The sequence below is a fragment of the Actinia tenebrosa genome, unplaced genomic scaffold, assembly GCF_029948245.1.
Source record: "Actinia tenebrosa isolate PJP-AT-01 unplaced genomic scaffold, QUT_ActTen_1.0 PGA_scaffold0__85_contigs__length_37466705, whole genome shotgun sequence".
Taxonomy (NCBI): Eukaryota; Metazoa; Cnidaria; class Anthozoa; order Actiniaria; family Actiniidae; genus Actinia; species Actinia tenebrosa.
The window spans coordinates 27,617,412-27,634,680 of NW_028292569.1; the positions used below are offsets into that span (position 1 = coordinate 27,617,412).

Here is a 17,269-nt window from a genome sequence, read left to right on the forward strand (position 1 = left end):
TCGCGGTAACTGAAACACGATACAAATCCTTTCTAATCGATAAAAAAATAAAATGGAAGAGAAGGGAATAGAAGGGAATGGAATGGAATAGAAGGGAATGGAAGGGAGTGGAAGGGAAGGGAATGGAAGGGAATGGAAGGGAAGGGAAGGGAAGGGAAGGGAATAAAAATAGAAATGGATAGAAATGGAATAGAGTAGAATAGAACAGAAAGTGAAAAGAAATAAAAATAAAAAGAATAAAATAGCAACGCAACGAAAAGGAATAGAATGTAACGTAATGAAATGAGACAGATGTGATCTTACCGCATACTTGGCCGGATTTATAATCCTCACTATCTTTTAAGTTTTCTTTCCCGTTATTTTCATTTCTTGACATCTACTGGGTAGAGGCCAAGAGCTAAGCTTTTATAAACCCTCCACTCAGCTTGAACGAACCTTTAAAAATCCGTATTTATTGCGTCGTTAGCAGCTTACTGAGATGATGCTAAGAGAGGTATGTCACCTGCTAAAAGATCCTACTTTTATTTTTAATACAAAATGTGATCCACTGATTTAAAGTCAACCTAATATTTTACGTTCTGGCGTTTTCCGCTTGGCCAAATGGAAAAGGAGCCGGTACGACCCTTTGTAAGTGAACAGGAATGTGCGACAATTTTACGGGACTCCCGAGGGTCGTGAACCGAACGGGTCTTTATTATGAAGTGTAAAGGTAATAATGGATAACACAAGAATAGTTGAGGAAAGGATTTCTTAGGTATTTACGAGATAAGAAGGAATAGAACTCAACAAAATGATAGGGAAAAAGCTTATCAGTTGAAGAGCCGTAGTTATGTTAGTAAGTAAACTGAAGTCGACATGATTGACAGCTCGCGGGAAGTCCAGCTGGGCATGCGCAGTAAGTTTGTGTCATTCCTCAACTATAATACTCAAGATGGAGAGGTTGGTTTACCGGCAAGTTAAGACAAATAATCGCTAAAGCTTTTCCTTGTTGAGGTAACTTAACGCTCAGTTGTAGTGCTAACTGCAAGAACCAACTATGGAAGACTGTATTATAGCATTACGAGCGACATGTTTATTGATGTGAGACGCTATTGGCAAGAAACTGTTGTACCGTATAGATAGGAGCTATAGGAACACATCGATATAAAACTATAAACTCCTTGGAGAAATGAATGATACTCGAAGGCCCCGAAAATGCCAAGTTATTCTTCTTGACGAACGACGACTAGAATTCTCAATCCAGGTAAGAGTGGTGTTTCGTCTAAGATTGGCATTCAAAGACATCTTTATTGAATGAAGTTTTGTTATCTTCACTTGAATTCAGCCCAAACTAATGGCCTGTGATCTGCTCGATATGGTCGCGTCTCATTTTAATCTTCACGAGAAAGAATATTTTGGATTGGCATATACAGACGAAAGGTAAGAATTATTTAGTTTATTTTCGGATATATCGAGCCTTTTCCACTAGCTGAAGGGAAAATAAATATGGTTTGATAAGTTGGGTAATATAATCAGCTGTTTTGATGTCTGAGTGCAAAGAATTCACAGAATTTTACGTTGTCAAGTTCTTATTGAATACAAGGTTTAATTATAGCCCTTAAAATTCATATTCTAAGGTTAAATAGGCGTCTTAGTCTGTTATTAAAACTGCTAGTCAGGTAACCGTCCATCTTCTATCGTAAAACTAATATTGACTTTCCAACTACCAGTTGGCATTTATAGATTGTATGTATGTCAACCAACTTTGGGTCGGGATTACTAACGACTATTTTTAGCCCTTTTGCGTGAAAAAAGCAGTTTTTTTATTACGAACTTTTTATCAGAAATGTTTCAGTAAACCTCGTCATGCTTTTGGAACTTCTTCGAGATGGTTTTCGAACCCTCCAGTTAAAGTTTCTTCCAAATAATCCCAACTGTGTCTTATTCATACGTTTGGAGATTTTAGAATTAAAGCTTACGATGATTTTTTCATATCATTTCCTCATTGGAGAAATATTTCTGTTTGGGAAAACGAATTAAATATTAACCTCTAGGAAGTTTATTTTGGTTTTCAAATTAAAATTTAGAAATGTAGTTGCATTAGATTTCCGCGGGCCATTTAGTCTCGAATGAGTGCTTTCGTAGTATAATTGCGAGCAGACATTTACGTAATATTGGTCATCCAAGCTCACTTAGATTGCTTCTAAAAATAGTTAGAGCATCTAAACAGACGTAAAGATGTCTCAAAGATTTGTTCTCAGTCGACAAAGGCAGATATCTGTAGTTACAGTATGTAACAATACTGTTAACGTGTCGTCCCGTCTTCATTGCGATGATGACTTAGGTTTGATGTGTCGTAACATGACGTACAAAGTATGTGGAATATTTCCTGCACGTCGATATGTCGCCGGGAAAAGGGGTACGCCAGGAAATCGCCCTGTTTCTCTGTCAAAAAAAACTCTTTCTTTTGGATAAAATTAGCCTTTAAACGGAAGTAAGTGGAGGTTTTTTGAATAATGTGTTTTGGTGACTTATTTCACAGAGTATTTTCCTGAACCCCTTTGCAACCAACTCGCATACATCCTATCGGATTGTCAGTCATGATGGATAGGAACATGTTTTCAACTTTGTTTATTTTGACAGAACTTTAAACTTTTGTCATGGAAATGCTGTCAGCGTGCTGCCTGCATACATTGACCTTACATGTTATTCATAACTAAATCTGACAATCTGCCAGAGGAATATGGATTAGTAAGGAATGATAAAAGGCTATACAACAGCCTAGCAATTAGTCTCTTTGCATTAAAAGAAGAATATAATACTAAAGAGCATTTTACACATATGTTAATCAGAGATTCCTGTGCTACAAAGTTCATCAATGAGCAGGAAACATTTCCTTATCTCGATTTGTTAATTAGATTAATTAGGTGTTCCAGTGTGTTGTTTTGTCAAGTACAGGCATTTTCTTTTGTTTACCATTCCATGCAGTCCATTCTTTGTACTATTTATATTCATGTATCCAACAACTGAACCATGAAGTACACATGTTTTGCCTGTTGTTGGCGTTACATTAATTATCGTGGATAACCATCAAAACATTAGTGTAATATAATATAATAATGTAGAAAGTTATTGACTTGTTTAAGACTTGTTTATTGTTCAGTCTATTTGTCCCACATCTTAGCTTCAGGTGCATTACTACCTGTATTAAATTTCCAGTACATCCCATGCACTAGCCTTTTCTTAAAGGGGCACTTGGATGAAAATGGATAAAAATTGGAAATGACTTTAAACTTAGTTAAACGTATCTATATGACCCCAATAGTAGCCAAGCAACATATTTTCTTAACAGTAAAATGTCGCTCAGATAAAAATGATCAGTTTTATTCAGCATCTAAATTTGGAGTAAATGACGTCATTTACTCAACCCTATTGTTCTTTCTGCTTTTGGACCAAAATATCTTAATAGCAAGTGGCTCCCAGGCTAAAATGTTCACTAATCTGGTTTACATAATCATAATTGAGTCATATTTTCCTCATATACTTCAATTATTTGGACTTTCAAAAATTGGGGCGTTTTCATCCAAGTGCCCCTTTAACACTTTTACTGCTTGGTATAATAGCAATATCTCAAAACCCTCTTTCCTTTGTTATGTTTCTGTGTGATGTACCATCTGCTCTCCAGGTGTTTGATCTTATTTCTAGATGTAATGTTGCAAACACATTTTCAGTGGACATGAGTCATAATCTTTTTTTAAATAATGGTTAACCGTACAACCACCGACATCCTATTCATAAATCAGTATTAATTAACAATATGAGTGTGCATTCAGTTGAGGTTGTAAAGATTTACAGATGTTTAATTGTGTTATGCAGGATATTTATACTAGTTTACGAATCATACTCAATTTGAAAAATATTTATCACATTTTTATATAATGACTATAGACATTAAATTTATCTTAATCAAGCACATGGAAAATCTTTATTGATGTAAATTATGTAATGAATCACATATCTTTTTATCATGGTTTTAATTTATGTATTTCATAAGTCATGTTGTTTTCTTGGTTTCATCCCCATGTAGCTCATTGAGCAATCAATAGGGAAGAATAAAAAAGAACAAATGGGAGGGGGAATTGTTCGGTACTACTAGTACTACATCATGTTAAATGTAAAGCAAATCCACACTAATAAAACCATTACATGTATGTAATGTAATTATCTGGGTGTGATCTCTTTAATCAAAGGTTTATTGAGTGTGGTTTTAAGTCAGGAAAAATGGCTATTTTTGGCTTTTGTACAGGAAAGGTGGAGATCTCTTTGTCTGGAACTGTTGCTACATTCTTATACTAAGATTTGAAAAAACATGTTCTCAATATACAGAAACGAAGAAAGAGAAATTACCCGTATTTTGGTTTCATTGGCTATAATTTCCCTGTGAAAGTTTTTAATAAAAATATTTATGAATCTGGAATCAGTTTTCTTTTGATGATAATCATTAATATGGCCATGCAGTAGTCTTGCCAAAATAATTATATTAAGTAACCTAGTTAATATTCTTTTGTATGAGTAATATTGTTTGGTAATCTCTTCACTATCATGTTGTCGTAGAAAGTCTACACATTTAAAAATTTGTAGTTTTGAACACATTGAAGTTGCCTTGATATATTTGTGTTATGATTAGTGTAATACAATGACACAACTTTGACATGTATTTGCTGTCTATTATTTTCAGTGATGCGCAGAACTGGTTAAGGATGGACAAAAAAGTAATAGATCATGATCTTCCAAGATACCAAGAACCATTAATGTTGACATTTTCAGTTAGGTAAGGCAACACTTTTTCCCATTTAACCTCTCAACCTCTCTGAATCTAAAATATTCAATTTTACGCTAATGTTCTTTGTCCTATAATTGGCATTATGACATGTCTAAAAACTGATGTAGTAATAACATATATCTTTGCATTCTTGGTTTATAATCTTGAACCAAGTTCTTATTTTAATGGGGGTAGGGTTAAATGACATGTTAGTACAAGTTGTCCATTCAAATCTTTGTCATTAAGAATAAATATATCTACTATTAGAAAAACATGGCAAAATACTATACAGCAGTCTGTGTTTTAATTTTCCCACCAAGACGGAATCCATTCCTTAAGATAGAGTTCATGGTCAAGTGAGTTTATATAGAGTCAACTCAGTCAGGCATAAATTAATTAGAAGGTCTGGATCATGACAAATAATGTATTCATAATATCAATAATTTTTTTCAGGTTTTTTGTACCAAATATTCTTATTCTTAAAGAACCAATTACTGTGGAATTATTCTTTATGCAAGCCAAGATCCTAATTTTTAAGGTATTTATATATTATTTTTATATTTTTTATAAAATAATAATGTCCACATACCTGTACATAGTTATATTGATTTTTTGTCTTTTATTTTAGGGTAGTATACATTCAGATAGTGAAGCTGTTTTTGAGTTAGCTGGCTATGCATTACAGGTGAGAGCTGCATGCAATTCTTCTACTAAATATGTTTGAAAACTTAGTATAGAGGGCTAAAGCTTGAAGATGTTGTGAATATTAGCAAAAAGGGGGGGCAATAGTCCTCTTCACAGTTCCTGTGCCATCTTGAATTTAGCCGTGCTTTTGATCAATGCAAGATGAACAGTGAGCTTGCAATGATAGATTATTGTTCAAGGTGTTAAAAAAGGTCTCTATCATTGTGAGCTCACTGTTAGTTGTGCTTCGATGCAAAGGCACAGCTACCTTTCAACGTGACGCAGGAAACTGTGAAAAGGACTATAGATCTATAGCCCCTGCCGTCCCCTCTCCATGGTCCTTGTTAATTAAACAATCGCACATGGATTAATTATTGTTGTAAAAAATTCCAACGTTAAGTCACCCAAAACATGAACAAAATCATGCTGTAAAGCCTTTTGTGTAGTTTGATGTGCTTATTAGCATCATGAAGGCAATTTAACCAATATCATTATTCCAATTTCAAACCAAGAACCTCCACATATATATAATAGACAAAGGCTCATTATCTTGATTACAATACACAAGAGCCAGCCCATTATGTACACATAATTGACCTCTTGCTTGGATGTAATGTTTTCCCATTTCAGACCCCAGTCATTCCCTAGAGTATCATTTCTTTGTTTATCAGTTGCACATGAGAAGACACATGGATGCAATGCAAACAAAGAAATGTTATCCTCAAGAGAATGACATGTGGTGTGGAATGAGAAAACATTATGCCCAAGAGGACTTACTATACAGTACAGCAAATGGTGACTTACTGTGAAATTATTGTAGTGTACACACCCACTATGATGAAACCAATGGTTATTGAAGATGATTATCTTTTCTTTATTTTAAGGCTGCCTATGGTGATTTTACAAGGTATGAGTTTTCAAATTAAAAGTAACTTAAAATGCCGGCCAAGTGTGATCCCTGTTAAACTTTGTTGCAGTTGCAAGATTAATAATCTAATATCAACTATTTGTATATTATTTTATAGTGAGGAAGTAGCAAGGAAAGACATGAAAAAGATCCCTGTACTTCCCACAAGAACTTTGAAGGAACATCCTTCAATATCTTATTGGTAAGTTCATAAAACCTGCATAACATTTATACAAAAAATATAACTAATTTTGATACTAGTTTTGAGCCAAGCTAAATGGGCCTTTTTTATGTGGCAGCCATGTTGATTTGAACAAATATTCCATCTTGCATAGCCTCACATTCAAGTGCTAAAGAATAAATGTATGTTTGTGAAACAGGTTTTATTCTTGAGAAATAAACATGGCTACCATGTGACAAAGGTCCAAGCTTATTCATGCTACAACTGTACATACCTTCCCACTCCCCCCTACCCACCTAAAATGACTCTCCCCTCTTATGTTATTATTCTTTAGTGAAGAAAAAGTGTTGTCATATTACAAAGCATCTGCTGGTCAGACTAGAGGTGAAACGATTGTTAGGTAACTAAACCATTTGTTTCATTTGATTGAGTACATGTACTACATCTTGATTTGTACATAAGGTTTCGATAATAATATTTTATTTGTTAGAGCAGGCTGATTGTTCTTGCAGCTTTCACTTTATGCACACAACGCTCGACTCACATGTTGAGGGAGGAAAACCGGAGAACCCGGAGAAAAACCCTCGTGGCACAGGAGAGAACAACACATCAAACAAACTCAATACGCATTTGGCGACCACAGGGCTCGAACCAGCAACCCGAGCCGTTGGACTCACAGCAGTGAAAGACGTCGCGTTAGCATTGTACGCCACCCATGCCACCCATTGACCTATACATATATGGCATTTGACAACATTTTTTTGCCCTTTGCAGGTATTTGTGTATTTTTCAAAGTCTTCCTACATATGGAGTCCATTATTATGAGGTTAAGGTTGGTTTTTATTTTCTTTATTCATGATCCTAACCTTCCTAGAGTCCCATTTTCTCATTCACATTAGAAGAGAAAGGTGAAATAAAACTCTACTATCTTGGTGAAAACCTCCACAGTTCTGTAAATAAGTGATGTCAGCCTTATAGTTTTATACTAGAAATCATACTTATTACACATGCAGATTTGAGACATCGACTTTACATCATATTGATTGATATTTTATGTGAACATTACATGGAAAACCAATAGTGTTGCTAAGCAACTGAGAAACTGACCTGAGTTCGCAAGAGTCTTATTTCTTCTTTTCCTCCCTCTTTCTCTTAATTGATTCAATAAAGTGAAAGGGGCCAGAGACACTTCTTTCCCCCTCGCACACCCTGTCATAACAAGCCGCAAGCCCAATTTTATTGCGAATACCAGGATCCCTATGTTACCATGGTAATAACCACAGAAGGACAAGCAAATTAATTTGATCAATGCCTTTCAACTGCTTTCAATATAAAGCGGTCTTTCCAGTTAGGCGTCCTGCTTGCCATAAAACAAAAGCTTCACACTTCTCCCACTCTTAATCCCTGAGAAATATTCTAAACATGCAGAGTGAATGTGCCCAAACGCAATAAAATCGGGCTTGCGGCTTGTTATGTCCCCTTATGATATATGCTTTTACCTACACTGTAGATTTTTATATCATTTTAATGACAGTTTTGTTTTCAACAAACAGGATAAAACAAGTATTCCCTGGTGGCTTGGTTTTAGTCCTAGAGGAATTGGTGTCTATGATCATAATGACAAAATTAAACCAAGAAAAGTAAGACTATTTCTTATTTTCCACTCTACAGTTCATGTTACAATTAGGTCAAAAGAATCAAAACAGTCAAAACAAAATGTTGACGCTGGAACACATTTTTCAGCTTGATATATTTATATTTCTTCTAACCGTATTTTATTTCAATTCCTAATTTGTTTGCAGATTTTTCAATGGAATCAGATTGAGAATATTTACTTTCGAGATAGGAAAGTTTCGTTAGAAATTAGAGATTCTTATAGGTAAGTTTTGAAACTGTTTTTATCTGTTATTGTTTAACTTTTGGAATAAAATTTTGAAGACGTTGCTGTTGCTTGTGTCATCATTGTTGTTGCTGTTGTTGTTGCTGCTGTTGCTTGTGTTATCATAGTTTTTTGACGTTGTTATTGTTTGTGGTAAAGGTGGAAGTGTTGTTGCTGTTGCTGTTGTTGTTGTTGAGGCTGCTGCTATTGTTGTTGTTACTGCTTTTGGTGTTGCTGCTGTCATTGTAGTTTTTGCTGCTGCTGTTATTGTTGTTGTTGCTGCTGTTGTTGCTGCTGATGTTATCCTCATTCTTACTGTTCATACATACCACTTTACCAACATATTTTTCATGTATGCCAATATTAATTCAATGTAATCATTATAGCAGTATCATTCATAATTGGGAACAAATAAACAATAAAGCAATGATAGTGAATGAAATAATTGTTTAAGCATGGTATTAAAGCATTTTTAAAGGTAAATAACTGAACATCTTTAATATAAACATATAACTGTAGCTATAAACATGTAAATTAATGCAGCCCTATAATGTCATTTTTAATTTACGTATTAAGTATCTGTAAGGTAGTACTTGCTGTTTTACTTCATCCCGTATGCATTCGTTAACACATTTGTCTTAGTTCCTTATTGTGTAATATTCTGACATGAATATAAGTATAAGTTGATTTTCCGTGTTGTCTGTTGTAGATATGAATCTATTCAGTTAAGGCATAGGTATGTTTACTGAATAGTCCCCTTCACAGTTCTCTGCGCCATCTTGAAAGGTAACTGTGCCTTTGCATCGAAGCGAGACAAACGGTGAGCTTGCAATGATAGAGACCTTTTTTTAACACCTTGGACAATTATTCACATGTCTCTATCATTGCAAGCTCACCGTTCGTCTCGCTTTGATGCAAAGGCATGGTTACCTTTCAAGATTGCGCAGGGAACTGTGAAAGGGACTATTCCCTTGAGTGTACCATAATTATAATCCAAAATAAAAAGTAAAGAAAATGTTTCTAAAATTTTCACATTGAAAAAGGAAGAAGACAAATATATATGAATTATGTATTTACATAATGATGTAGTGGTAGATCTAGGAATCATGTTGAATCACTGATTTCTAAAGATGAATTTAAACAAATAAAATGATAAAGTTTATTCGTATTGGTCAATTTACAGTTTGTAAATTGGCTCTCAGATTGGACCTATAAATAATGACAAAGTTTAGATTTACTGATTGGGGAGTGTGCCCCACATACAACTGCTATATCTGCCACTGATACTGTATGCTCTTTTGATCGACTATTGTAGAAATAGAAAACGTGTACAAGTGCTGTGTGCAGTCATAAAGCACACGGGGGTTGGCAGAACACGGCAGAAGTGTTATGAGAAGCATGACGCGTAGCAGAGTGCTTCTGGACACTTCTCGAGTGTTTGCCAATCCGCAGCAGCTTTAAAACTGCACACAGCACAGCAAGTTTTTTTTCATATAAAATACAAACTACAATAACTGCTATTTTAGATAGGAATGACACAACGGAAAAGCACACGCTCCAAACCAATCAGAACGTGACATTCATAACAGTTATTTCATAATACAGCACAATGTATGGTTTCAATGTAAAGTTCCTCTTTTCAATTCAATTTGATGCCAAAACAAATTAAGTTGATAATTTACTGTATATCACTTTATCTTTTAAATAAATATATCAAGGGATTGACTGTGTTTGTTCTTTGAACAGGAGTGGTTCTATGGGTCGTAAATCTGGTAATCCTAGTAATGTGATGGTTCATAGTTGGTATGCCAGTACAGCAGTTTCAGCTAAAGCTATGTGGACAATGGCTATCAGTCAACACCAGTTTTATTTGGACAAGAAAACAGAAGAGGTATGGATGTCAGACTTTGGAAAAAAGATTCAATTAGAATTTATCATTTGGGTTTTTTTTGCGGAGGAAGGAAAACTCGTACCCTGAGTTCCAGAGGGTCTATCGCACCAGCTCTTGCTGTTCGTAGGATTCATTTCCATAACGAAACCTATGACAATAAAAAAATTTTTTCTAAAGGTTTATATTCTTATTATTCATAAATACAGGTAACAGCAGCTGCAACACGGACACTAAGAGATGTAGCAAGAGACCTCACCACATCATCTGTATCCATCCCTTCATCCCTAGCATCTGAAGTTAGTGATAGTGTAAGCAGTGACTACTCCCTGAGTGCTTCAACATTAGATGGAGGTAAGAGAAAAGATGAAAGGATAGCAAAAACATGGCATTTGGGGGGGGGGGGGGGGGGACTGGTTATGCTATTTACCAGTGCAAGTACAGCAGTGGCACAGCTCAAAGGGGTCGAATTAAAAGTAATGGAACGTATAACCTTACATGGAATGTATAACCTGGAAAACGAGGACACTTTGAACCCGTATAGTAAATCCAAACTCATACATTATAATTTCAATATTTAGTAGTAGTTGCCAAATTCCTAAGTTCCTCTCGTCTCAATGGAGACTGACCATTTTTGTTTTGCATTTACCCAAAAATTGCTGTTAACAGTGGTAGTTGTCTCATTATCAAACATCATAACACATTGCCCTAGATAACAGATAATTTATTCCTCCTTTCCATTTCTGAACTGGAACTGTTTTGCATATTTTGCTTGTCCAGAAAGATTACTTCTTGATGCCTACAGGTGCCCTAATTTCTCTGCCCACTTATCCACTTCTTTGAAACATTGCTTGAACTGTTTCGCATGTTTTGCTGGTCCAGGAAGATTAGTTATCGATACCTGTACCATCATTTCTCCGCCTGCTATCCACTTTGTCCAAACTTTTCTATAACTGTTTCATGTATTTTGCTGATTCAGAAAGATTACTTCTCGATGCATGTGCCCTGATTTCTCTGCTTGCTTACCTACTGTGTTGGTGCAGCAAAGTTGCCCAGCATGTTCAGTCTTTAAATTACTGTGTGTTGCATCTTTTGTAGAGAGTACTGCTTCATCTAAAGCAGCAGATAGAGAAATGGCTATAGCCCTTGCTGCAAGACGAGATGCTCTCATGGCAAAACTCAAGGAAAAGACTGATGAACTGCGACAACTTTGCATACAAGAAGCAGTAAGTTTTTCTTCTGTAAAAAAAATAACACATAGAGCACTGATACGAGTTTTTATTTACGATATTTCTCTTTCGCTTTTACATTCTTTTCATCAAGCAAACTTGCAGGCGAACAATTTTCCTATGTCTTGAAAAGTCATTTAAGATTGCTTTTTTCTTCTTCTTCTTTTTTGTATATTTACGCAGTCCTATTAGTAACCACTAGTCGTTATCAGTGGAATTTTGAGTTCCTACATTTGAATGCCTTTTTTCTTGTTCGTTCTCTCAGAAGTTATATTACCGCTCACGTTTTGTGTATAACTATACTGTGTTTTTATCCCAGGAGTTTATTGGGTCTTATCCTCCAGAGACACCATACACGGCTGGCAAGTCTTTACCTCCAATCCGTAGACGAGTTGGTACTTCTTTTGAGTTTTCTGACTATGTTGTCAGTGGAGATCGGAATGAGGTACATTTCTTTGCGTTTCTTACATTTCTTCCTTCCTTCCTTCCTTCCTTCCTTTCCTCCTTCCTTTTCATTCTAGGCTTTCTGATGCTACATCTGCAGTCACGTTTTTTTTTTTTTCACGCCCTTTTTTTTAAACAGACCGAGGAAATCAAGAAGCATGAAATGGAAACGGAGATCCAAACTAAAATCACCAGTGCAGCTCGGGTAAGTACCTGATACAAACGAAACCAGTCATTTTCCATTCATGATCATCATATTCTACTAATGCTGTCAACTCTTACATCTTATAACCTACTTTATGTTAACCTCTCCACACCTCCAGAAACTAGCAGAAGATCAAAATGTCAACAAAAATGTCAGGAAGTCAAGAAAACTTATGTATCAAAAATCTCTTAAAAAGGTTTGTTTGACTTTATTACTTTGCAGGCAGTCGTTCAAGGCTTTTGTGCTTATGAGTTGCAAGTGCACGGTGCAATTTTTTTGTATCATAGTAAAAATAACTGGTCGAAGTGCCGAGAGATCCAACAATATATGAAACAAGTTGCTGGGAGCAATCATTGCCTAAAGTAAAAGTAACTGCAGTTGAACCTTTATAGGCCACTTGCATGTGACGTCAAAGAGGCTCAATTTGGAGGACAACACAATAGAATTCCCATCTCCTTAGAATTGGAAACCTATTGTAATGTCCTCCAAAGCTGCATTCCGACGTGCTGCAAGGGGTTTATTGAATCACCAGTTGTCAAAGCTCCAAAAAGGGTTTTATAGTAATCTATATACCTGTATTAAGTGGCCAATCTCTGTATATCGGCCGTTTGATCTTACGTTGATGTTGCACCTTGCGGAAAAACGTTTGCAGCTAATAAGCGGGGAGAATAGAATTGCACCATGTATCTTGTGAGAGGTCCGATGCAATGGAGCCTCGAGGAATACTATTCATTAGGCTGATCAATAAGCTTGCTTCCTCTGAGCTTTGCAGAAACAACAGACCCTAGCCGGTTAATCAGTTCATTTGCATTCTCTAGCTGTCATAAGCATTAACACGCTTCACCTTTCTTCAGTGTTCGTGCACTCGGACAACCATCAATCTTTCACGTAGTTTAGTATTTATCCTTTCTATATTTAGTATGTCGTTAGATTTCTCGATTATATTACTATTGTTTATGTTTCTCAAAGGGATTGTTTTTTTCGGGATAAATTCATTCCGTTATGACTTCACAGTTTTCCCACCAACTAGGCTAAGCGCTGAGTGTTATTTTTGACTTCATCCGCAAACAGAAGGTCACGGGTACAAATCCTTCCTGGAGCTCGGTTTTTTTTCCGCTAAAAATTTTTCCTGATGAAACGTAAATAAAATCGTCATCCGAATTGGTCCCACTTTACCAGCCTATAGTATTGTACAGCAATGACTCGTTCTCAAGAATTCATTTTGTTTCACTGTGAAACGACGGAGACATGCTTTTGCCATGACCGTGAGACAATACCGTCACGTTCACGGCACAGCGCGACACGAGTGACTATGAGTTTTTTTACTGTCAGCCGTTCGAAATCTTCGCTTTCGACACAAAGCCACCCTTTTCCTTTTCGATTTGATTTTTTACTAGTCACCCCACCCCCTCCCACCTTATTTCTTTACGTAACGTTACCGTCAAAGTAAAATTATTAATTTTTTTATCTTCCGTTTTATCTTTCCTAGCTTCGAGACATGGAGGAACAATTGATAAAGCTGAAGCGAGAATATTTAGTGATTGACGACGAAGACGACGAAGGTACTAACCATAACTTCACCAATAATAATAATATTAAAATCTAAAGTTTTTCTTCCCAATAGACCTTTTTAGTTTGGGCGTATTGCTTTCCCATTTCAGACCACGTGTCATTCCATGACAAGACACTAATATGGATACAACTCAAACATAGAATTTTACCCTTAGGAGAATGACACGTGGTATGAAATGGGAAAACATTATGCCCAAGCTAAAGAGTATTATTTTGTTTCCATGTTTCCTGACGATTTCTTTTCTTAATAGATGAAGATGCACCTGGTAGCGTAAGGCAGTTCAATGGTGAGCCGTACTATCCACACCCATTTTCATCACCAAAATCACCAGCGCGATATCGAGCGTACACCGCCAACAACTTACCGAAACGAAGCTCAAGTTCCGACATCAGCCGGACTGATGTCGATAATTGTCTCGTTAATGGGTCCTTTCATGGTTCTTTTTCGCGGATTGGGTGTCCGCCAAGCCCCTCAACACGATCATATCAAGGATACTTCGATACTAGGATACACCATAGTCCATCTACGGAATGGAATACGCGATCCCCTCGTGCTGTGAACGACGGTTCGCGTAATGGACCTGCTTTTCAGTACTCCGATAGCGACACTAGAAGCGACTCATCAACGAAGCCTTCGTCGATTAGTTCGAGTTATACGAACTCCGAGGAAATAGGTGATGAATCGACGCGTGTTCAAGAAGTCGATCGTTCTCCACCGTATAGAATAATAGCATCATCCTGGGATAATCTGAACGGGAGGTATTCACGCTCTCCTAGTCCTTGTCTGACAAACAATAAATATGCTGCTAAGAGCACGGAGAGTGTTTCTAGTGATAGCGATCCGAGGTTATCACCGTATAGCCCTACGACAAAAACCAACCGGGCCTTTTCGTTTGGTAGCGCAATGCTGCGACCTCCGCAGAGCTTCTCGCAAAGGAACAAGAAGTACCTTAACACTAGTGAATTAGCAATACTTAGCAATACCGGAAATGCGGGCAGTTATTCGCTAAGTCATAACTCATCCATATCGAGATCAGGACCTAATCTTGCAGATAGAGCATACGGGTCAACCTCTTGTTTACTACCGGTGAACAAAAACCGGAGAGCGGGGTCATCGTCAAATGTTGATTCATCTTATTTGAATAACAACATGGTCAATGGGAATCCGTCGTCATTGCCGTCATTTCATGAAGAGGACTTGCAGTTGGAGTGGGTGAACGACAATGATCAACAAGCAACTCTTGTATAGTGATGTTCCAATTGAAATGATTTAATTGTAGTTAGTGAAATTACTACATGCTACATGCTGTGTGAATATTCTAGCCTTTTCGATTTATGACCCAATTTTTTCATTTTATACTTCTAACCTAAGCACTGCAGCTCAGAGGTAAACGTCTTTAAAATTTAAATTGTTAAAGGATAGCAGTGAATTAGAAGAAAAAAGGGAGGGACATAGTCACTTTTAAAATTTTAATCGAAACAAGCGGCCCTTTACCAAGACATTAAACTGACAAAAAAGTATTGTTCCAGTTATGTAGCTTCGCTATTTTTTTCCGACTCGTTTCGTTTAAAACTCGAATCATTACTTCTTACTTTTCAAAAAAAGCCTTCACCTTTACCTTAAAACGTACTGTACCAGATTATACAAGTTAGGAACGTTTTATCGTAAACTAAAACACCCATCTTTCTGGCCACTTTTCGTTATGCCTTCACTAATTCATGGTTCCAACTTTCAGCTACCGTTGCCAATGTCCCGCAAGCCCAACAAATTAGTCAAAATATCAGAATATTAAACTAATCGCAGAAAATTGATCATAAGTCCTATCAACCGCGCTTACTTTCCTGTAAAAATAAATAAAATAGCCACGTAATCCTCGTCAACTTGGTGGGAAAACTGCTGCAATGGTGATTGGCTCTCTATTGTGTAAGTTGGAACCATGAATAACAGCGACAGGTTTCATCCATAACACTCACATGTGATATCCGCATTTTACTTCTATTTGTTTTCTAATTATGAAGTTTCCTTCAAAATTTATGATCTCGAGATATTTTAAGTCGAGCAAACGCCTGGTAGTTTTCCTTGTGGCTGTTGTTAAAAATGTACATGGTTGTCATGATTATAACGACGAATTAAGTTGCATTATTAAGATTAATATTATATCAAACAGTTAAGAATGGTCATTATTTAGAACGCCGCATAGCCTTCTGTGACTCGTATCTTTCATTTCTTTACTTTATAACTGCAAATGACTAACCCTTTGAAAAGCGACCGGCCTTTACGAAGCGGCTGATCGCTTACAAAGGTCCCTTCTTATATTTCAAATTCTTACTCCGATTTTTGTAATTTAATACTTAATGACTAAACCTTTGAAAAGCCACAGGTTTTTATCAAGTTCATGGCTGGTCGCTTACAAAGGCCTTTAACTCCAACTTTTGTTCAACTCGTAAATACGCCCAATTAAATTGACAAAAATTATGATTTTCAATGCGAGTCGACTCTATATAATGACCTTTCTCTTATCGAATACAAAATTGCGCAATTACATAGTTGCTTTAATAAGTTTGTAAATAGTTTGTTTATAAATAGTTTTGTATCATCTAGGATATTCCGAATAACCAATCATCTATGGAGCACATATTTTAATCTATTTATTATTCCAAATGTATATATGAAAGGCTTGAAAGAGAGGGTTCTTTTAAAAATACCTGGAAGTAGGAGTTCGCATGTAATTAGGTAAAACGTTTTTAAGATAGTTGTACAATAAAAAAGAGATTTCTTTACTTTACGTACTTATTCTATACGTTACGTTAGTTCAATCCATTGCAATATATATGCACCTACTTGCAAGAACGTTGTCATACGAAAATAGAATATTAGTGCCGGATTTAGTGGGATAGGAATTATATCAGAAAACAAAAGAAGATCACTGAAGCTGAAGTTTTTCTTTTGTCTTATAATGTATTCCTTTCTCACTAAATTACTAATGTCCTAATATCGTATGACAACGTTCTTGCAAGTAGGTGTATCCTAAATATGCTTTTATCCAATCCATTTCAAAAACATTCTTTAACATTATTATCCATCCAATCTATTTCAGATACATTGTAAACGATCCCAGATTAACGTAGTCTCCCCCACAGCCGCTTTCAGTGTCGTCACGCAACGCTTTCTCAAGCGTTGCGTGACGACACTGAAAGCGGCTGTGGGGGAGACTAAAATTAACGGCGCAATTTATTTTATACCTTTTTTTATGTCAGTTACTTTGTCAACAACCCCACCCCAACCTGCTTCGATAACTACAAAAGATACTGAAAGGCTGTGTCTAGATGGGATATTCGCAGTTCAGGTCGAGTATCCCATCTAAACATAGCCTGCACTGCATCCGGAATTTTCTTTCGGACTTTACGAGTAAACGTTCGGAGGCACGCAGGCTAATCTAAACACAACCATACTGAAATGGTGGGCTCCCTGTGCACCG

The 17,269-nt window shown here is 36.4% G+C and overlaps 1 protein-coding gene across 4 annotated transcripts; it reads left to right on the plus strand.

Moving 5' to 3' along the window:
- Positions 1–891: 891 nt before the first annotated feature.
- Positions 892–16,571, plus strand: LOC116306335 (FERM domain-containing protein 4A). 4 transcript variants are annotated; one of them, XM_031716371.2, is made up of 20 exons: positions 892–1,243; positions 1,325–1,419; positions 4,718–4,810; positions 5,255–5,339; positions 5,430–5,486; positions 6,370–6,392; positions 6,511–6,594; positions 6,908–6,973; positions 7,348–7,405; positions 8,127–8,213; positions 8,376–8,452; positions 9,162–9,188; positions 10,199–10,343; positions 10,550–10,694; positions 11,439–11,566; positions 11,889–12,014; positions 12,153–12,218; positions 12,337–12,414; positions 13,708–13,780; positions 14,042–16,571. In XM_031716371.2, the coding sequence occupies exons 1-20, from the start codon at positions 1,169–1,171 to the stop codon at positions 15,037–15,039; spliced, it is 2,586 nt and encodes an 861-aa protein (XP_031572231.1). In that variant the 5' UTR covers positions 892–1,168; the 3' UTR covers positions 15,040–16,571. The 4 variants fall into 4 exon arrangements, with proteins under 4 accessions (XP_031572231.1, XP_031572232.1, XP_031572234.1 ...); XM_031716372.2 differs by having other exon boundaries at positions 7,348–7,399; XM_031716374.2 differs by lacking the exon at positions 12,337–12,414.
- Positions 16,572–17,269: the final 698 nt, after the last annotated feature.